We start from the raw sequence: 18,589 nt of genomic DNA, 5'->3' as shown, positions 1-18,589 counted from the left end.
TTTTCCATAAATAGTCACACTGATTTTTGGAGAATGAAGAGATTCCCAGCATACCAGTAAATACAGGTGTGGTGTTCCCCACCCCCACCTCTTTGTGCTTTACTGTTTTCCTTTATTATGTAACCACAGAAAACTAGGAAGAGAATTATACAATGCAGATATTAAACCTGTTCTCTCAGTAAAGTCTTTGACAATGGGAGGTTCTTGAACTTCTTACTTATTTTATTTATTTATAAATATAAATTATAAATATTCATATATGTACACACATATATATATGAGTCTGGTATTGCATATACTTGCTGTTTTGAAATAATAGTTGTGTGGTGTTTATATTTATGACCTGATTTTTTTCTTTTGAAGATCTCACTACCATTGGATTTGCTTACTCAGTTTATTGGCAAAAGCATGGAATAGATTAGATCTTGCTATGTGAAATAAATGGAAAAATTGGATGTCAGAATTATTCTTTTTTTTTTTTTTTTAATGTTTATTTATTTTTGAGAGAGAGAGACAGAGCACAAGCGGGGGAGGGCAGAGAGAGAGGGAGACATGGAATCTGAAGCACACTCCAGGCTCTGAGCTGTCAGCACAGAGCCTGACGCGGGGCTCGAACTCACAAACTGTGAGATCATGACCTGAGCCGAAGTCAGACACTTAACCGACTGAGCCACCCAGGTGCCCCATCAGAATTATTCTTAAGTGATGCATGGCTTTTGTTTTCATTCTGCATAATCTGCTTCATAGGGGAAGTTATTTTTGAAACGATATAAATATAAACTCTTGGTAATTTTTCTGTAGTTATTTGTGTCTGGTCTTCCAAAGGCAAAAGTGGCCCATTTTGACTCTAGATTTGGTAATCTGCTTTGGCTTTAGTAGTTTTAATCCTCCTCCCCACTACCCTTTCCCCTCATTTGGAGGTAGGGGCACAGTTCCAGCAGTTAGCTGAAGGCTGGTAGGGTAGATATAGCATACATAATAGCTTCATTAGGTTTTTCACCAAAATAGGTCTGAAGAAGTCAGAGTTTGTGATAGAATGACTAATAACAATTTTATTTAATGCATTACTGTTTGGGGCTTATATAGTTTCACATACATTGTTTCCATATGCTGTTTGCATTTGATGTTGAAAACTGATTACAGAAATTTCCAAATAGATTAAAATGCTTGAGCATTTAATCTCAGGTGAGGGGACCAGCCTTATGGATCAAAATTTGCCTCTATGTGGGAAGTCAGCAAGACCAGATGCCCTCTCTTTTCTAGCTCTGTAGGTAACTGGATCTGCTAACCTATAGATGACACGTTTTGGCCAGTTTTGAAATTATATTCTCTAATAAAGAACACATACAATTAGCTCTGCAAATTCCACCTGTAGTATATAGGGAATTCACTGTGTGCCTAACACACCTCATATGATAAGTTGCTATTGTAAATTTTATGTCATGTAAGAGATTTTTAAAAAATTTTAATTCCAGTATAGTTAACATACAGTTTTATATTAGTTTCAAGTGTACGGTATAGTGATTCAGCAATTCCATACATCACTAAGTGCCGTGTAATAATGAAAAAATGGTTTGGGCAGTTACATGAATTGATAGGACTTTATCAATTTACCTTTTAAAGATTAATTCATGTTTTCAAAAAGTAATACATGTACATAATTAAGTCATAGTAGCCAAAGGTTTAAAACACAGCAGCAATTTCCCTCCCCTCTGCCCTCAATTTTACTGCCATAGACAACCACTTTAAGGCCCATTTAGTTTTCTCTCTCATGCAGGTAAATACCTGTATACTTCTAAGTAATACATTGTTATTTCTTAATTTATTGCTTTTAGGCTTTATCTCTTGACATCTTGCTCTGGTAAATGGGGACACTAGTGTTTCTTCCACCCTCCTTTCTGCCCATTTTTGCATTTCTCAATATAGTTAGAGTACAAGTTTTGGTTAATATGGAGATTACTTTTTCTTTCTTGTCCAGAATTTTATTTTTCCTTGAGTTAATAATTGCCTTTCTTAAAAAATTTGCCTTCTACAAAATTTCTCCCAGATTTACTTCTAAATTTGTCAAATGTCTATGAATATTGTTTTTCAAGCACTTAAGCAGACAATCTCTTAGTATTATTATTATTTTTTTTTTCTGAAGACCTCTTTTCCAGGGCCTTCTTGCTCCTATTTGAACAGATTGTTCTCTAGGCCTACTGTGCACTTTTTATCCTATTTTATCCTATTATTCCCTTGCTGTTCTCTTGTCACTGAGATCTCCCATTTCCTGGATCCCATTTCTTTTTCTTTCTTGGTTTATTAGACTTTTGTTGGAGTACGTCATACAGCCCCCTCCTCATGGAAGGCAGATTTTTGACCCCATGCAAGCCTGACACTTTTATTCCACCTTCATACTCGACTGCTTGACTGACTATAGAATATTAGTTAGAAAAGATTTTTCTCTGAGAAATAGAAAAGTGTTGTTTCTTTGTTTTTAGGCTTCCAGTGTTGCTGTTGAGAAACCTGATGCCTTTCTGATTATTAAGACTTCACATAGTGTATATCCTTTTATTCTTTTTTCTGGATGCTTTTAGGATATTCTTTTTATCCTTAGTGTTCTGAAATCTCAAAGTGTGATATGTGTTGGTATGGGTAGTTTTTCTTTTATTGTGATGGGTACTGAAGGGGCCTTTCAGTTTCCATGTGTGATAGCATACTTATCTTCCCATACTCACATCTCTCAATTTGTTCTTTTTTCTTTCTGGAACTCCTGTTAATTGAATGTTGGTTGTCCTGGATAGAACTTGCAATTTTCTTATCTTTTTATTTCTTTGCCCTTTGGCTCCAGTTCCTGAAATATTTCCCTAATTTTTTCTTCTATCCTTTTTATTGAATTTTGATAATCATATTTTTAATTTTCAAGAGCTTTTTCTTGTTTTTCTGACCATTGCCTCTTCATATATCCTATTGCTTTTTTGCAGTATCTTCTATTACTCCAGAGTTTTAGAATTTGTTTTAAAGTTCTTCTGTGCTTCTGTGCTACAACATTATTTGTTTCCTCTGGATTCCTCTTGTTCGTTTGTTCTTCCTTCCTTCTTTTCTTCCTTTCTTCCTTCCTTCTTTTCTTTTCTTTTCTTTTCTTTTCTTTTCTTTTCTTTTCTTTTCTTTTCTTTTCTTTTCTTTTCTTTTCTTTTCTAAGTAATTTCTGTGCCTAACATGGGGCTTGAACTCATGACCCTGAGGTCCAGAGTTGCATGCTCTACCGCCTGAGCCAGCCAGGTGTTCCTTTCTTTTAAAAGGATTCAGACTAGGGGTTTTTTCAAGGATTTGTTTAATCTTTGTCTGTCTGTCTTCATACAAGAGTGAGGCACTAAAAAGCTTAATGAGTTGATGGGGCTTGTTTATATTTGGCTTTGCTATGAGGTAAGGGGAACTTTTTTCATTGAAGGTGACACTGAAGATGTCTGTATGAGAACTTTTTTTTTTAGCTCTATTCAGTTTTTCAGTTTTCCAGTTTTCCCAGGCTATACACCTGGCCACGAATGTTCTGACATCAGGGTGTAGGAAGTTTCATGATTCAGTTGTTCCTTACAGCCCTTAGATCCATTGTTCTCAATCCTGTCCTTCTCCTGCTGTCTGCTGTGCCTAGTGTCCCTGAGCCCAGGGCCACCTCCTGTCTGCATTCTTTTCTGCTGGCAGTTAGGTTGTAGCTTCCTTTGCACTACTAAGATTCTTAAAGCTCCTCTAACTTCTTCCTGACTTCCAAAAACATGTTGAAATCTTTTGTGTGCTTTGGTTGCCTCACATGTTCTCTTTATCCTTGTAAATTATTATCAATTTAATTCCTTTATTGTCATTTTAGTGGGATGTTAGGAACAGGAGATTAGAGAGAAGTTGGTCTGCCATGTTTAATTTGGTGTCTATTTTTAAATGAAATATTTTAAATCCGTTTTTAGGGCAAGATCTTTGTCCTATCAAAAATGGATCTTACTAATTATCATTCAGATAGTTAAATCACTGAGACTGAACTTTTGCCTTACTCTATTTGAGTAAAAATTCAAACTCAGATTTACCTTCTCTGATGGACAGAGCAAGATATTGTTTCTATTAGAGTCAGCAGAAAAACTAGGTATACCAGAGGGGTTTTTTGACTCTGCTTAGGAAACCAAATCACAAGCCAGACTTTGAATATGTAAAAGAAAGTTGTAAGGTCCTTTGGACTACTACATTTAATATGTTGGAATATTTTTACTGGATTAGTTCATCATCAATATAGTGGAGTTAATGCTGGGTTCATAAAACTCTTTGGCTCTGTGCATTGGTAATTTAGCCTTGTTCCTTGTGTTTTGGTATTTTAAAAAAAGTGTGTTCTTTTTAAATTAATTTTTTAAAAGTTTATTTATTTATTTATTTTGGAGCAGCGGAGAGAGAGGGGGGAGGACAGAGGATCTGAAGCCAGCGGACTCCTTGCTGACAGCAGAGAGCACAATGTGGGGGGCTCGAACCCACAAACCACGAGATCATGACCTGAGCTGAAGTCAGATGCTTAACTGACTGAACCATCTAGGTGCCCCAAAAAGTGTGTCCTGAATTGGAAGTAAAGAATAAAATTTTTTTTAATCTCCAAAAACTTGTATTTTGATATAATTCCACAGTTAAAGACACATTGCTAAGAATGGTACAGAGAACTCCCATGTACTTTTTTTTCCCCCAAGGTTTTATTTAAATTCCAGTTAGTTAATATACAGTGTAATACTGGTTTCAGGTTTAGAATTTAATGATTCCACACTTTTGAACAACACCCAGTGCTCATTACAACAAGCGCCCTCCTTAATCCCCATCACTTATTTAACCCATTCCCTCCCCTCTTTGGTAACCATCAGTTGTCTATGGTTAAGAGTGTTTGCCTAGACTCACCAATCATTAACATTTTACCCCATTTGTGTTATTTATGTATGCACCCTCTGTTTGTATATTTCCCCCCTGAGTAATTTGCAGATAAAATGCTTCTTTGTCAATAAATACTTTAGTTTGTGTTTTTTCTAAGAACAAGGAGTTTCTTTTCAGTAAGTGTAGGATATTGGTGAAAACAGGACATTAATACTGATAGAATATTAATGGTATGCACATTCCATATTCAGATTTCTCCAGTTGTCCCAGTAATGTCCCTTATGTATGTCCTTTACAGCACTTTTCCTTTGTGTTACACCTACCTAGCTACCTCAGATCTAATCCAGGATCATGCATTTCATTTTGTTGTCATAACTCTTTAGTTTTCTTTAATCTGGAACCGTTTGTTGGCTTTTATCTTTCAGATCATGGTATTTTTAAAGAATACAGGCCAATTATTTTATAAAATGTACTTCAATTTGAGTTTTTCTGATATTTTCTCATGATTAGATTCAGGTCATGCACTTTTTTCATAGGACTACTACAAAAGTAATGTGTCTTCTCAGGACATCCTATCAAGAGGTATATGATGTTGGTTTGTCTCATTTTTGGTAATGTTAAATTCCAGTATTAAGGTAATATTTACAACGTTATTCCACTGTAAAGTTACTATTTTTCCTTTTGCTATTAGTACCTTTTTTGGAGGTCCTTTAGAATTTGTGTGTATATACTGTTCCAAGCTTTCACCCAATAATTTAGCATCCATTGATGATTCTTGACTGAATCACTTATTAGTAGGATGGTTGCGAGATGTTGAATTTTTTTTTTATTATGTTGAATTTTTAATTTGTATTTCTTCTAAATATATTAGTATTCTGTAAAGAAGAGCTTTTCTTTCTCTCCCACCTATTTATTTATTCATTTATTGTATTAGCATGGACTCATAGATTTTTTTAATTTTATTCTGTGATACTGTTATAATTTGAGGCTCATATTAGCATATATTTGACTAGTGGGGGCAACTTAAGCTATAGTTTTGACATGTCCCTATTGTTCTTTGAGCTCTTTCTTACTTTCTGACACAGCAGGATACTCCAGTCTCGTCTTATACTCAGCTTTCCCCAGCCTTGGAGTCAGCCATTTTTCCAAGTATTCCTTATTCTGTTTAGTGGGAGTGATGTTTGTAAACTAGGACATCTCAGCAGATAAGAGCTAAGAAATATAAATAAATGCACGTCTATATGTGTGTGTGTGTGTGTGTGTGTGAGTTCATATTAATCCTTATAATTCCAATTCAACAACACAGGTCTGGTCTTGCCCAGTATTTCCCTTCAACAGCCTTTTCATATTTGCAATTCTCTTCTCTGACATTGAAAATCTGGTTCTTATTTTCCTCAGTATATGTACTTATTTGTTCTGTGTGCCATAATCAGAGAAAGTAGTTCCAGAACTGCTAACCCATACCATTATAAAGAAAACCCCCCCTTTTAACTAGAGTTCAATATTTGTTTATAGTTATGTTTGTCTGTATACTGACAATATATAAAGTATTATGCTCAAAAGCCACTTAGGTTACTTTCTGTCTTTTAATAAACTTATTTATTTGATTTACATTTGGGTTCATTTGCATTTGATTCCCATTTTGGATTTTTTTCACTTTCTGTTTAAAAGCTGATTTTTATTTTACTTTTTGAGTGTATAAAACATTAGCATGGTTCCAAAAGTTAAAGCTATACTGGTTGGGGGGGGGGGGCGTGCCTGGGTAGCTCAGTTGGGTAAGTGGTTGACTCTTGGTTTTGGCTCAGGTCATGATCTCGCGGTTCATGGGTTCAAGCCCCATGTAGGGCTCTGCACTGGCAGCACAGACTGCGCTGGACTTTGCTTCTTTTATTTAACAGTATACCCTGTATATCATTTTATGTTTGTAAGAATTTTGTTTAATGTTTGCTTATTTTTGATAGAGTGAGCGAGCACAAGCTGGGAAGGGCAGAGAGAGAGAAGGAGACACAGAATCTGAAGCAGGCTTCAGGCTCTGAGCTGTCAATACAGAGCCTGATATGGCGCTCAGACTCATGAGCTATGAGATCATGACCTGAGCTGAAGTCGGATGCTCAACAGACTGAGCCACCCAGGAGCCCCTCCGTATTTTTTTTTAACAGCTTCATAGTACTCCATCTTTGGATGGGTCACAGTGAATTCAACCATTCTCCTGTGTTTTGGCTCCTATATTTAGGTTGTTTCCAATGTTTTACAATTACAAATAATGTTTCAATTAATAACCTTGTACAGATATGCTTTTGTATCAAGCGTATTGGAAGTTTTAACTTTTTAGTTGTGTGAGCAATAATGTGTAAGTCATTTTATAATTATGCCTCAACCTATTTGCCTGCCTGCTCATGTCTTCCCATCTGCTTTGGCCTTACAAATGTATTTAAGGCTGTTGAAGGGAAATACTGTGTTGTAATTATTTTTCTGTTTGAGAAACCTTGAAATCAGAGAGCTCTAAGTGGCCTTGGAAACATTTTTAGTCAGTACATAATAGCTAATCATATGTGTTCTGGGCCCAGTTTCATTTTAAGCAGTTGACTGCTCCTTGTGCATGCTAATCAATGCTATTTTACCACCTGAGTATGCAGACTGAACTGTTTCTGGGACTTCTTTCTTTCTTTTAATTAGTGTTAGGTTCCTTCAAGTTGTACTGCTGACTGGCTGCTCCCTGGGGTTATAGAATTGCATTGGATGAGACAGAAGTGGATATTTGGGCATCTGTTTTCTCTGATGGTCTCAGAGCATTAGTCAATATTATAAACTGCAGATTTTCAAAGGAATGGCTTCTTGGATTCCCAGATAATGCTGCTGGCCCTCTCAGGTGGCTGAGGACTTCCAGTCTTTTGTTCCAATACGTGGGCATTGCAGCAGAAGGAAGACTTCTTCCTACATTAGTAGATAACCATGTAAAACATTGGCTAGTACAGTTTCCCATCACAGGGACCATGAATGAATTATACATGTGTTGAGGTAATGATTCCCTCAGCCTAAGGGTAGCTGTAGCCTCCCAATAGATCACTTTTGGTTAAGAGAAGCCTTTTGAGTTTATGTGCATGTGCCATACAGATGTTGATCATTTTCTGTGCATGTCCTGACATGGAAAAGGTTGGAAAAGTAGGTTAGAGCACAGTCTCAAAATTAGCGTCAAAGAGCCAAAGACTTGGCTTTTTTTTTTTTTTTTTTTAATGTTTGTTTAGTTTTGAGACAGAGAGCGAGGGAGAGAGAACTTGAGCTGGGGAAGGGCAAAGAGAGGGGGACAGAGGATCCGAAGTGGGCTCTGTGTTGACAGCAGAGAGCCTGATGCAGGGCTCAAACTCATGAACCGTGAGATCATGAACTGAACTGAAACCAAGAGTTGGATGCTTAACTGACTGAGCCACCCAGGCGCCCCAAGGACACTGCTTCTTAAAGAGAATCTGGTAATAAGGTGGATAAAGAGGAATTAAATTTCAGCCTACTGGTTCATAAAAATAGGCTGAACACCATATATTTAATTTGGTGTGATTTAAAATCATTCCTATTTTCTTCTTTGCTAAAAAGAAATTTGCTAAAAAAGAATTGGAAACTTAAAAAATATTTATGTTTACCCAAAGAAAATGAAAACACTAATTCAAAAAAGATATATATACCCCCGTGTTTATTGCAGTGTTATTTAGAGTAGCCAAAATAAGGAAGCAACTCAAGTGTGGACTGATAGATGAATGGATAAAAAAGATGTTTTATACACACACACACACAGGAATATTACTCAGCCATCAAAAATAATGAGATCTTGGCATTTGCAGCAACATGATGGACCTAGAAGGTATAATGCTAAGTGAAATAAGTCAGAAAGACAAGTACCATATGATTTCACTTCTATGTGGAATCTAAAAAGCAAAACAAACAAGCAAAGCAGAAACAGACCCCATAAACAGAGAACAGATTAGTGGTTGCCAGAGGGGAGGGGTGGAGAGACAGGGAAATGGGTGAAAGGGAGTGGGAGGTACAGGTTTCTAGTTACGGAATGTTTAAGTCATGGGGATGAAAGGTAAAGCATAGCGCATGTACAATGGTATTGTAATAGTGTTGTATGATGACAGATGGTAGCTATACTTGTGATATAGAGTTGTCGAATCACTGTTGTATACCTTAAACTAATGTAACATTGTGTGTCAACTATACTTCATTAAAAACAAATAAATTAAAAAAAATTTTTAATGACTTGGCTTAGTGCATTGTATTGGATATTGGAATACGCAAGGTATATTTTGCTTGATTAGATTGGCGAGCCATCATATAATCTCTGTTCTAAATACCTTTGAGTTGAGTGTATTTCAGTGTGGTTTTGACACTTAAGTTGTTTCTGTACTTAAATATTTTATCTGTGTCATTTTATTAAGTTATTTAAACCTCTTTGCACATCTCTCAAAATGTACATCTAAAATGTATTTGCTTTCTAAATACAGTATATTTCTTTTACATTGGATATATAAAATTTAATGATTCTGACATTAAGGTGGTTATCGTACTTCAATCAATTTTGAAATAAACTTCTTAAAATTGACTATTTTACCTCTTTCATTTGATGTTTTGAATATTATAATTTTAGGTCAGATATAGGAGGGGTTTCTGAGGGATTTTTGCTGACTTTAATGTGACTTATGTATTTGAATTTTTTTATGAAAAAGAATTGTCAGCTGCAATTCCTTTTAGTGAGTGTAAACTAAGGTAAAAAATTCTGAGAATTGGTACTCATGGTATATGTGGACATATGTTAACTGTATTATATATAATAGCAGCCACCAGAATTAACCCCTGGCAGCCATTTTATTCTTTTTAATACATTTTTGAGGGAAATAAACTGACAGTCACTGGTGCTGTCTCTTTGTTAGGTCCTTTGCTGTGCACTTTGTATCTTTTGTCTTAGGAAATCTTTACCGTAGCCATGTGAGGTTGAGGTGGTGTTTGTCTTTTATTCCAGATGAAGAAGCTAGCTCTGGAACCAGCCTCTTAAGGTCACAGAATAAAACAATGGTAAAGCTAGAAGGTAAACGTAAAACTGTTGGTTATGAAGCCCATGCTTGCTTCATTATGTCACATGACCTCTTAACATGTTTATTTTGAGTCTGTAGAGTAACAGCTACCTTCCTATAAGGGTTAACCTAATCATTTGGTGTATTTTTTGTGTTAAAGAAGGAAGATTTCTTTTGGCAGCGTTGAGTCAAGGGCAGATGATCAAGGCCTCTGCCTAGTTCAACCAAAATGATATAGAAAAGAGTTCTGGCCATTGTGCCCGTCCTTTTCCTGTTCCTTCTTCTAGGCTGGCCATCCAGCAATTTTCTCAGAAATCCAAGAGAAAAGTGTGAGTACTTCCTCAGAAATCTTGGCATTCTAGATAGGATGGGGGGACTCTTGATCCCAGCTAGAAAGGCCTGGGATCAGACATTGCTGAGTAAGATAGGGATCAAGTCAGGCTGGCTGAGGAGTATGTTAGAATTCTTAGAGCAAAGATAGAATTGGAAGCAGAGATAGAGTATTCATTCATAACTATACAGTTTTTCCAATCGAACCTTCTGTAAAATCTGAGGTTACCCAGAATGCTTATTAAAGAGCATATTCCTGGGGATGCCCGGCTGGCTCAGTTGGTTAAGCTTCCCATCTTGGCTTCAGCTCAGGTCATGATCTCATGGTTCGTGAGTTTGAGCTCCGCTTTGGTCCCAGCACAGAACCTGTTTGGGACCTTCTCTTTCCCTCTCTGTCTGCCCTCCCCTGCTTGCTTGCTCACTCTCTCTCTCAAAATAAATAGATAAACTTAAAAAAAAAAAATCCAGAGAGACCAAAAAAAAAAAAAAAAAAAAAGAAGAAGAAGGATAAGCTCGTGGGGCACCTGGGCGGCTCAATCAGCTAAGCCTCCAACTTCGGCTCGGGTCATGATCTCACAGTTCGTGGCTTCGAGCCCTGCGTTGGGTTCTGTGCTGGCAGCTGGAGCCTGTGCCCTGGTTCAGATTCTGTATCTGCCTCTCTCTCTGCCCCACCCCTGCTCATGCTCTGTCTCGCTCTCTCTCAAAAATAAGTAAACATTTAAAAAGAACAAAAAAAAAAAAAGAAAAAAAAGAAAGTTGGATCCTTAACTGACCAAGCTACCCAGGTGCCCCGAGGCTTTGTAGTTTTAAAGGAGCGAAAAGGAATTCTTGAAAGTGCCCATAACACTTCCATAAGAATCTTTATTCAGAATTTGGGGTTGCTATGGGAATAGTGTTTTTGACATTTGAAGTTTGTTTTTATAATATAGGGCAACATTAGAAGTGATTTTTGTGTTCAGATAAGAGTTAGGTTGTCATATGGTAGTGACAGCACATCTGGATTTGAGTTATTAAAATATTGAGAGGATATAGAAAGAGCCAGTCCCAGAGATGATGGCAGTTTAGTTGATGATAGACCACCATGTCTTTACTCTCTTACTACCTCTATTGCAGAGAGGATAGTCTAGCCCTTATATAATTTTGATTCGTATGGGTAGAACCTTTTGAAGGTTCCCATCCTCGCTTCTCTTAAACAATGTCAATCATTTCAGTGAGTTTGGTAGGTGTGAGTGATGGATGCTATATCACTGATAGCTCTCTTTCTAGATGTGGTTTTCTGGTTGTCTACTGCTGCATATCAAAGCTACATGTTAATAGCTTAAAGCAACCATTTTATGTTGCTTATGATTTTGTGTGAATCAGGAATTCAGGAGGAACTTGGCTTGTGTTGCATCTTATGGAGTACCTAGGGCTGGAGCCGTCTTCTTCCAAGATGGCTTCTTAATTCACATGTCTGGTGCTTCTGTGCTCCATAGTCTCTCTTCCTTTCCCAACCCCTGATCCCATGGTATCATATTCTCCAATGTCTCTCGATGTGGCATGGGTTTCTCATAGTATGTTGGTCTCAGGATGATCAGGCTCCTTAGATGGTGGCTGGCTTTTCCAAGAGTAAGCATTCCAAGTAATATCAAGAGTAAGCTGTCAGTTTCTTAAGGTCTGGACTTGTAAATGGATACAGAGTCTCTTCTCTTATATTCAGTTGATCAGGGCAGTTACAGAGCCTGCCAAATTCAAAGAATGAGGACATAGACCTACCTCTCGATGGAAGGAATGTGAAAGTATTTGTGGCTATCTTTAATCTATCACAGGGCCATTAAACAGGAGAGAAGGATTATGAGAAATACTGAACCGTGACTTTACCAGAAAACAATTTACTTATTTAATGATTCAGGAGAGATTAATGGATTGCTAGCCTTGAATAAGAATGGGAGTGAGCAGGAGAGAGCTGCCAGAAGGAGGAAGGTAGAAAAGGTTCTTATGGGGCAAAGTGGAAAGGCGACCAAGGTACGCTTTGCTTCATAATTGCTTTTCCTGCCTTGGCCCTGAACTCTTTGTTCTGTGATCTTGGCCTTGAGTCCCTCCCTGCCACTTCTTTCCCCTTTGGATTTGGTGCTCATGCTTGGTGGTCATCGTTGTCACCATCATCATCTTCTCCTCCTCCTCTGCACCCTCCTTACTCCCTCCTCCTCCCCTCCCTCTAGTATTTGGACCTCTGCCTAGTCTCCCAGACTCTGCATTGACTTACTTCTTTGGCCCTTGGCACCTCCCGTTGCTTTTTAAGAGAACTCTCCTATTTCTCTGTTCCTTGGGAACCCGATGCCCACTCCCAGAATGAACAGCATTGGGTGATGGGGTGTGACAGACAATGATTTTGGCTGTGTTCAAACTGCTCTGGCACCTTTGGCGTTTGATTAGTATAGCTGGATTTCTTCTTTTCTGGACTACATTGTGGCCCAGTTCCTGCTGTCTTTATGTGACTTTACCAACTCTTTTCCCCCAGTGATTTCAGAGGATTCGAGTTGAAGATAGAGACTTCAGAATTTGTAGCATAGAATAGGCTTGTGAACATATGGTTCAAATAATATTTATGGTATAAAGAAGATTATATGCCTTGCTCTTAAATATCTAAAAATACATTAGTTAGAGGGTAAGCTGGTTTAGTCCTAGAATATTGTTCTACTTATATTTACTGGAATAGTCATAGAATTTTTATGATAATACTGTTCTTCAGTTTCACAGGGAATAACACTTTTACTATTGACACTTTTGTGTAATGTGTATGTGTGTGTGTTTTGAATAACACCTGCAAAAATTTTGTTTTCACTGATTATATTTTTACAAACCCATAAGTTGTAGTCTTGGATTTTGATATAATTTACCACTCATGCTTAATAATTTAGAATTAAGTCTGTTTCATTAGGACAACTTCATATTATCAGCATCTTTAAATTTAAGCCATTTAAAAATTTTACTATACAAGTAGTAATGGTTTCTGAAAAAAATTCAAACACTGTAGTAGAAAATAGGCCCATGTGGCTCCAATCCTCCATCCCATTTGTTTTACATAACCACTAACAGTTATATACTATATATCTTTTCAGACTTTAAAAATTCCGTAAACAGGTATATAATATACACACAGAAACACATAGTATAAAATCTTTCTAAAAATATGACAACCTTCTGGACTTACTGCTTTATAGCCATCCGTGCCTTCAAACAGAGTTTGATTTCCAGTTCTGTCACTTACTAACTTAGCAAGTTACATAACTTGTCTATGCCTTAGTTTGCTTATCTGTACAAAGAATAATATATTCCTTATTGGATTTTAGAGGATTAGATTAAGTAATATTCATAAAGTGGTTGCCATGGTGCCTGATACATAGTATGTCCTAGATAAATATGAATTAGATAAAAGTGAACTTGCTTTTTTTTTTATTTTTATTTTTTAACATTTATTTATTTTTGAGACAGAGAGAGAGCATGAACAGGGGAGGGTCAGAGAAAGAGGGAGACACAGAATCTGAAACAGGCTCCAGGCTCTGAGCTGTCAGCACAGAGCCCGACGCGGGGCTCGAACCCACGGACCGTGAGATCATGACCTGAGCCGAAGTCGGATGCCTAACCGACTGAGCCACACAGGCGCCCCTGAACTTGCTTTTTAAAAAACCCGTATTGTGGATGTTTTCTTATGGCCTGGTAATATTTTTAGAGTGCTACACTTAAAAAATTTTGTGTGTGTTTGGGGGGAGTAGTGTTCTGAGTTTTACTGTCATAGCAGCGTGTTTGTCTATAACAGTTTTATACAGTGATTCCATACACTTACACTTCCTACCCCTCACTGTTGAAGTGAGTTGCTGTTACTGATGGGCGATGTGGTGGGAATGTGTTTGCCTCTCAAGTGGTGGGAGGCAGGAAAAAAAGCTGAAAACCATTGGTTTAGAATTTTATACTACATTAGCAATTAATCCTTGTGTTAGGCCTTCAGATTAGGTGGAGAGTAGAGTTGGGAGACTTCTGCCTATATGGGAAGATGACATTATTGTTTCATTTTTTTCCTTATATTCTTTGACTAATTTTATGATTAGAGAGGACATGCCTATCGCCTAGTCTTCATTTTACAATGAAGAAATAGACCCAGAATAGTAGTGATGGTCTCAAAATTTTTTTTTTTAAGTAGGCTCCATTCCCAGCACTGAGCCCAATGAGGGTCTTGAATTTATGACCCTGAGATCAAGAGTCAGACACATAACTGATTGAGCCACCCAGACACTCCTGATATTCTCAGTTCTGGTTCTAGTAATGGTAGAACCAGGACTGGAATCTTGGTCATTGGATCCTCACCTTTCTGAATTCTTAAGAAGGTAAAGAGCCTCACTTTGAGTTGAAGCAACTAGTGAGTAATGGATGCACTATAGGTGGCTTGCCTGTCAGTGCTGTATGCTTGAACTATTTTGTGGGTAGAAACAGTGACTAAGTTGTATCATAAGCATTGGTGCATGATGTTTTATTAAAAACATTTTTAGAATTTCATGAGAGTTGTTGATAGGCTTTGAATATCAAATGTCCTGTATATTATTAGGTTCTAGGTAGTGACTACTAAGGATATTGGATATCAGTGGTTATGTGGAAAGAACGTTGTATTCAATGTGGATGCCATCTTGTCTTGTGAACGAACTCCTTGTCTTCGGAACACAAGCTGAAAACATTTGTGTGTAAATGACCCTTTAAGCACAAAATGGGCCCCTAGTTTTCTGCCTTTCTTTATCTCTTGATAAAGGAGCACACTACCATTCCTTTTGCAAAAGTAGTTAAGAAATAAAATCATTTTGGTCATAGATCACTTGGATGCCTTCCCTCTGCCTGTGTGCCCTATTAGTTCTCACCTCCTGGTTTCCAGGAGAGTTAAAACTTTGGGGCTTTTAGGAAGAAGATCTGGCATGAGCATGTTTTAGAGGCTGGTGCTCCTTCACCCCTCTCAGCATATGTGTTACAGCTTCTACCTTCTGGAGACTGGCTCTAGCCAGGAGAAGATCAAGACTCTCTACCTCCAAAAAGGCCCTTTTGCCAAACTGTAGAGTTTGTGGCTGAGGTGAGAACAGGGCCAGAGGAAGGTTGTGATGCCATAGTTGAAGGAGGAGAGTAGAGGGAGCCTAGTTAGTACCAACCTCTGAGCTGAGATGCCCAAGCTTAGCTTACAGTTGGAAGAATCCAAATAAATTGGAGAGATTGGTGAAAGAAAGAGTAACTTTGAGGACATTTTATAATCTGAGTAAAGGCAAAACTCCATTTATGAGATCCAGTGACTCTGTCGGGGCCAAGTGTAACTGAGAAATACACCACCTGACTTCCTTGCCTTGATATCACCTTTAAGTATAATTAGGTGTAATAAAAAGAGCTCTAATAAGTTCTTAGATTTATCTTTTTAAACTTCTACAAGTTTCTATCCTTATAACTGTTTCTGTCAAGTTCTAGCATTTAAGATTTAAAAAAAATAAAACCTCTTCAGTTTAATATTTTTATTTTTCACTGAATAGATAGTATGAATATTCATAGCTTAAAAACATTTTTATTGACTCTGTGTGGTTGTGTTTTTAAAAAAAACATATATATATATGTATATATATGGTCTACCCTTGATCAACACAGGTTTGAACTATGTGGGTCTACTTATATGTGGATTTTTTCAGTAAATATAGTGTAGTACTGTAAATGTGCTTTCTCTTATGATTTTCTTAATATTTTCTTTAGCATACTCTTATATAGCATACAAAATATATGTTAATGGACTGTTTATGTTATCACTAACACTTACAGTCAACTTATAGGCTATTAGTAGTTAAGTTTTTGGGGAGTCAAAAGTTATATATGGATTTTTGACTGTGTAGGGTTGGGACACTAAACCCTCCCTGCGTTGTTCAAGGGTCAACTATATATTATTTCAGTTACATTATGGTTCATCTAGCATTTTATAGAAGAGCCTGGGAAACTTCTAATACTGTTTCCATGGACAATATGTTCATCCTACAGATAAACTTTTGAAACTCATCTGCCTATAAACTGAGACTACCTTTTATAAGATAGTGCCCCTTAAGGTGATAAAATAAATAATTTTAAAATTATTTGTAGTGTTCTTTTATTCATGCTACGTCTTGTTCTCAACAACAATTGAAAGTTGGTTTAATGTACCCCTACAGTGGGGTACATTAAAGGTTCCTTGTTTGGGAGTGCCTGGGTGACTCAGTCAGTTAAATGTCCGACTTCGGCTCACGCTATGATCTCATGGCTTGTGAGTTTGAACCCCCTGTTGAGCTCTGCTGACAGCTCAGAGCCTGGAGCCTGCTTTGGATTCTGTGTCTCCTCTCTCTGCTCCTCCCCTGCTCATGCTCTCTCTCTCTTTCTCTTTGTCTTTGTCTCTCTCAAAAAGAAAAGAATATAAAATTTTTTTTAAAAAAGGTTTTTAATTTGGATAAGGTATGTATAAACGGTGACTGTTCCCCAACACAGTGCAATAAGTGGCTTCAGAATGTCTCATCATACCCTATTCTCTATAGTTTTTTAGCTTTCAAATGTTTTTTTGCTGTTAAAGTATTAAGCCCTCAGAAAGCACTGTCATTTAAATAGCCAAGACCAACCTTCTTACTGTAAATATTCATGTTAGAAGAAGTCAGGTTTCTTAACTTAGGAAGTGAAGTCTTTTTTGAGTTTTATTCAAAGGCACAGTCACTTTTTGCAGTATTTCTGAAAGTCAATACTGTATTTTCTTTTATTCTCTTTCTTCATCCCTGTGTAACATACCTGTTTACCTACTTATTTATTTTATTGAGGTACAATTCACATAACAAAATGAACCATTTTAAAGTGAAAAATTCAGTGGCATTTAGTACATCTACAGCCATGACCTCTATCTAGTTCTGAGACATTTTCATCATCTCAAAATAAACTCTATACCCATTAAGTAGTTACTCCCATTTCTTTCTGCCCTAGCCTCAGGGTACTATTTTAAAATTTGATATTGAGAAATTAAAAAGCTAATAAAACTTTTTGAGTTAATTGAGATGCTATAACACAAGATGTAGAATATGTTGTTCTAAATTCAACAGCATGCAGAAATGCATTTAATATGCTGACAGTGGAGAAATTAGTTTATAAAGTTGTATGTGCTGTGTGTATAGTTCCAACTATAAGGAGGAAAAAGGAATACTTCATAGAAAACACACCAAAGTGATAGTGATATTACTCTAGATTTTTTTCTCATTTAAAAGAGGAAAAAAAGTTTCCATAATTAAAATGAAAACAAACTCTAGATAGTTAAAAACTTGGGCCTAAACTTACTGTTGTAATATAATTACTTGTTTCAGGTTAATACTAAACTTCAACAGCTCCCCCCACTCCCGATTGAGTTATATGTTTCTTAGTATTTAATAAGAGAAAAAGATTTGCTGGAGGAACAAAGTTATAGTATTCATGGTTTTTCAGTCCTCCAGTTATATCTCAAACCATGAATACCTGTTTTGAGTAAGCTGTGTTCTAATTTATTTTCCTTTAAAAAATAAATACTTTAGAACTTTCTTTTCAAACTATAAAAACATCATATTCCTGTTGATATAAATCAAATACCATGGGGGTGTACAAATGAAAAGCTAACACTCTCCCCTCAAATATAGTCTTCTCATGTACCTGCCTATAATAATTGCTGTTAGTAGTTTGGCTAGAATTCTTCATGGCCTTTTGGTCATGTGGCTTACATGCCACGTATAATAAAATTGGACCCAATCAAGTAAAAACCTCAAATGCCTTCAGGATGGCCCTGGCAGTTACTGTAAAGGTGTGAATGCATTAAGGAAAGGTAGGAACCTTGCCTGCTGGAAGGAAATTTTACCACACAAAGCTTTCATATTCAAGAAGGGTTAGAGCCCTGTGCTGGCCAGACAAGCAGAATCCCTTGGGCAGTGTATCACTGTGCTTTCCTATTCCTTGCCCACCTCTTCCCTCCCATACAAATATAGAATGAATGTATATCAGAGATTTATTTAACTCATTAATGAAGGAAATAGCAGTATGATAAAGCTGATTCTAAGAGCATTTGAGGAATTGAGTGCATGTAGATATTGAAGAAAGAACATTGAAATAAATTGCTAAGCTTGATGTAAAATTGGTTAATGTTCTATATAGTAGTAAAACCATTACTTTTGGAGTGTGCTGGACAGATACATCTCAAAAATCTACCTGTTTACCTCTAACTTCATAGAATTTGGGTCCTAATCAACAATAAACAGTAGTCAAACAGTAGTGCTATAATTAAATATCTTTGGGAGGACCTC

The 18,589-nt window shown here is 36.8% G+C and overlaps 1 protein-coding gene across 6 annotated transcripts in view; it reads left to right on the top strand.

Moving 5' to 3' along the window:
- USP3 (ubiquitin specific peptidase 3) overlaps positions 1-18,589 on the top strand; it is a 106,452-nt gene that overhangs the window by 11,100 nt on the left and 76,763 nt on the right. For 3 of the 6 annotated variants that reach the window (XM_019441856.2, XM_019441855.2, XM_019441857.2), the window contains one exon: positions 9,884-9,949. The exons of the other annotated variants lie outside the window; for them this stretch is intronic. In XM_019441856.2, the coding sequence (XP_019297401.1) occupies positions 9,884-9,949 (66 nt within the window). The remainder of the gene's footprint in view (positions 1-9,883; positions 9,950-18,589) is intronic. 6 annotated transcript variants of the gene reach the window in all.

This window comes from Panthera pardus, unplaced genomic scaffold, assembly GCF_024362965.1.
Source record: "Panthera pardus isolate Hobbes unplaced genomic scaffold, ASM2436296v1 HiC_scaffold_24, whole genome shotgun sequence".
Lineage (NCBI taxonomy): Eukaryota > Metazoa > Chordata > Mammalia > Carnivora > Felidae > Panthera > Panthera pardus.
Note: the sequence above shows the minus strand (reverse complement) of the source record. Positions and strands in the feature narration are given on the sequence as shown.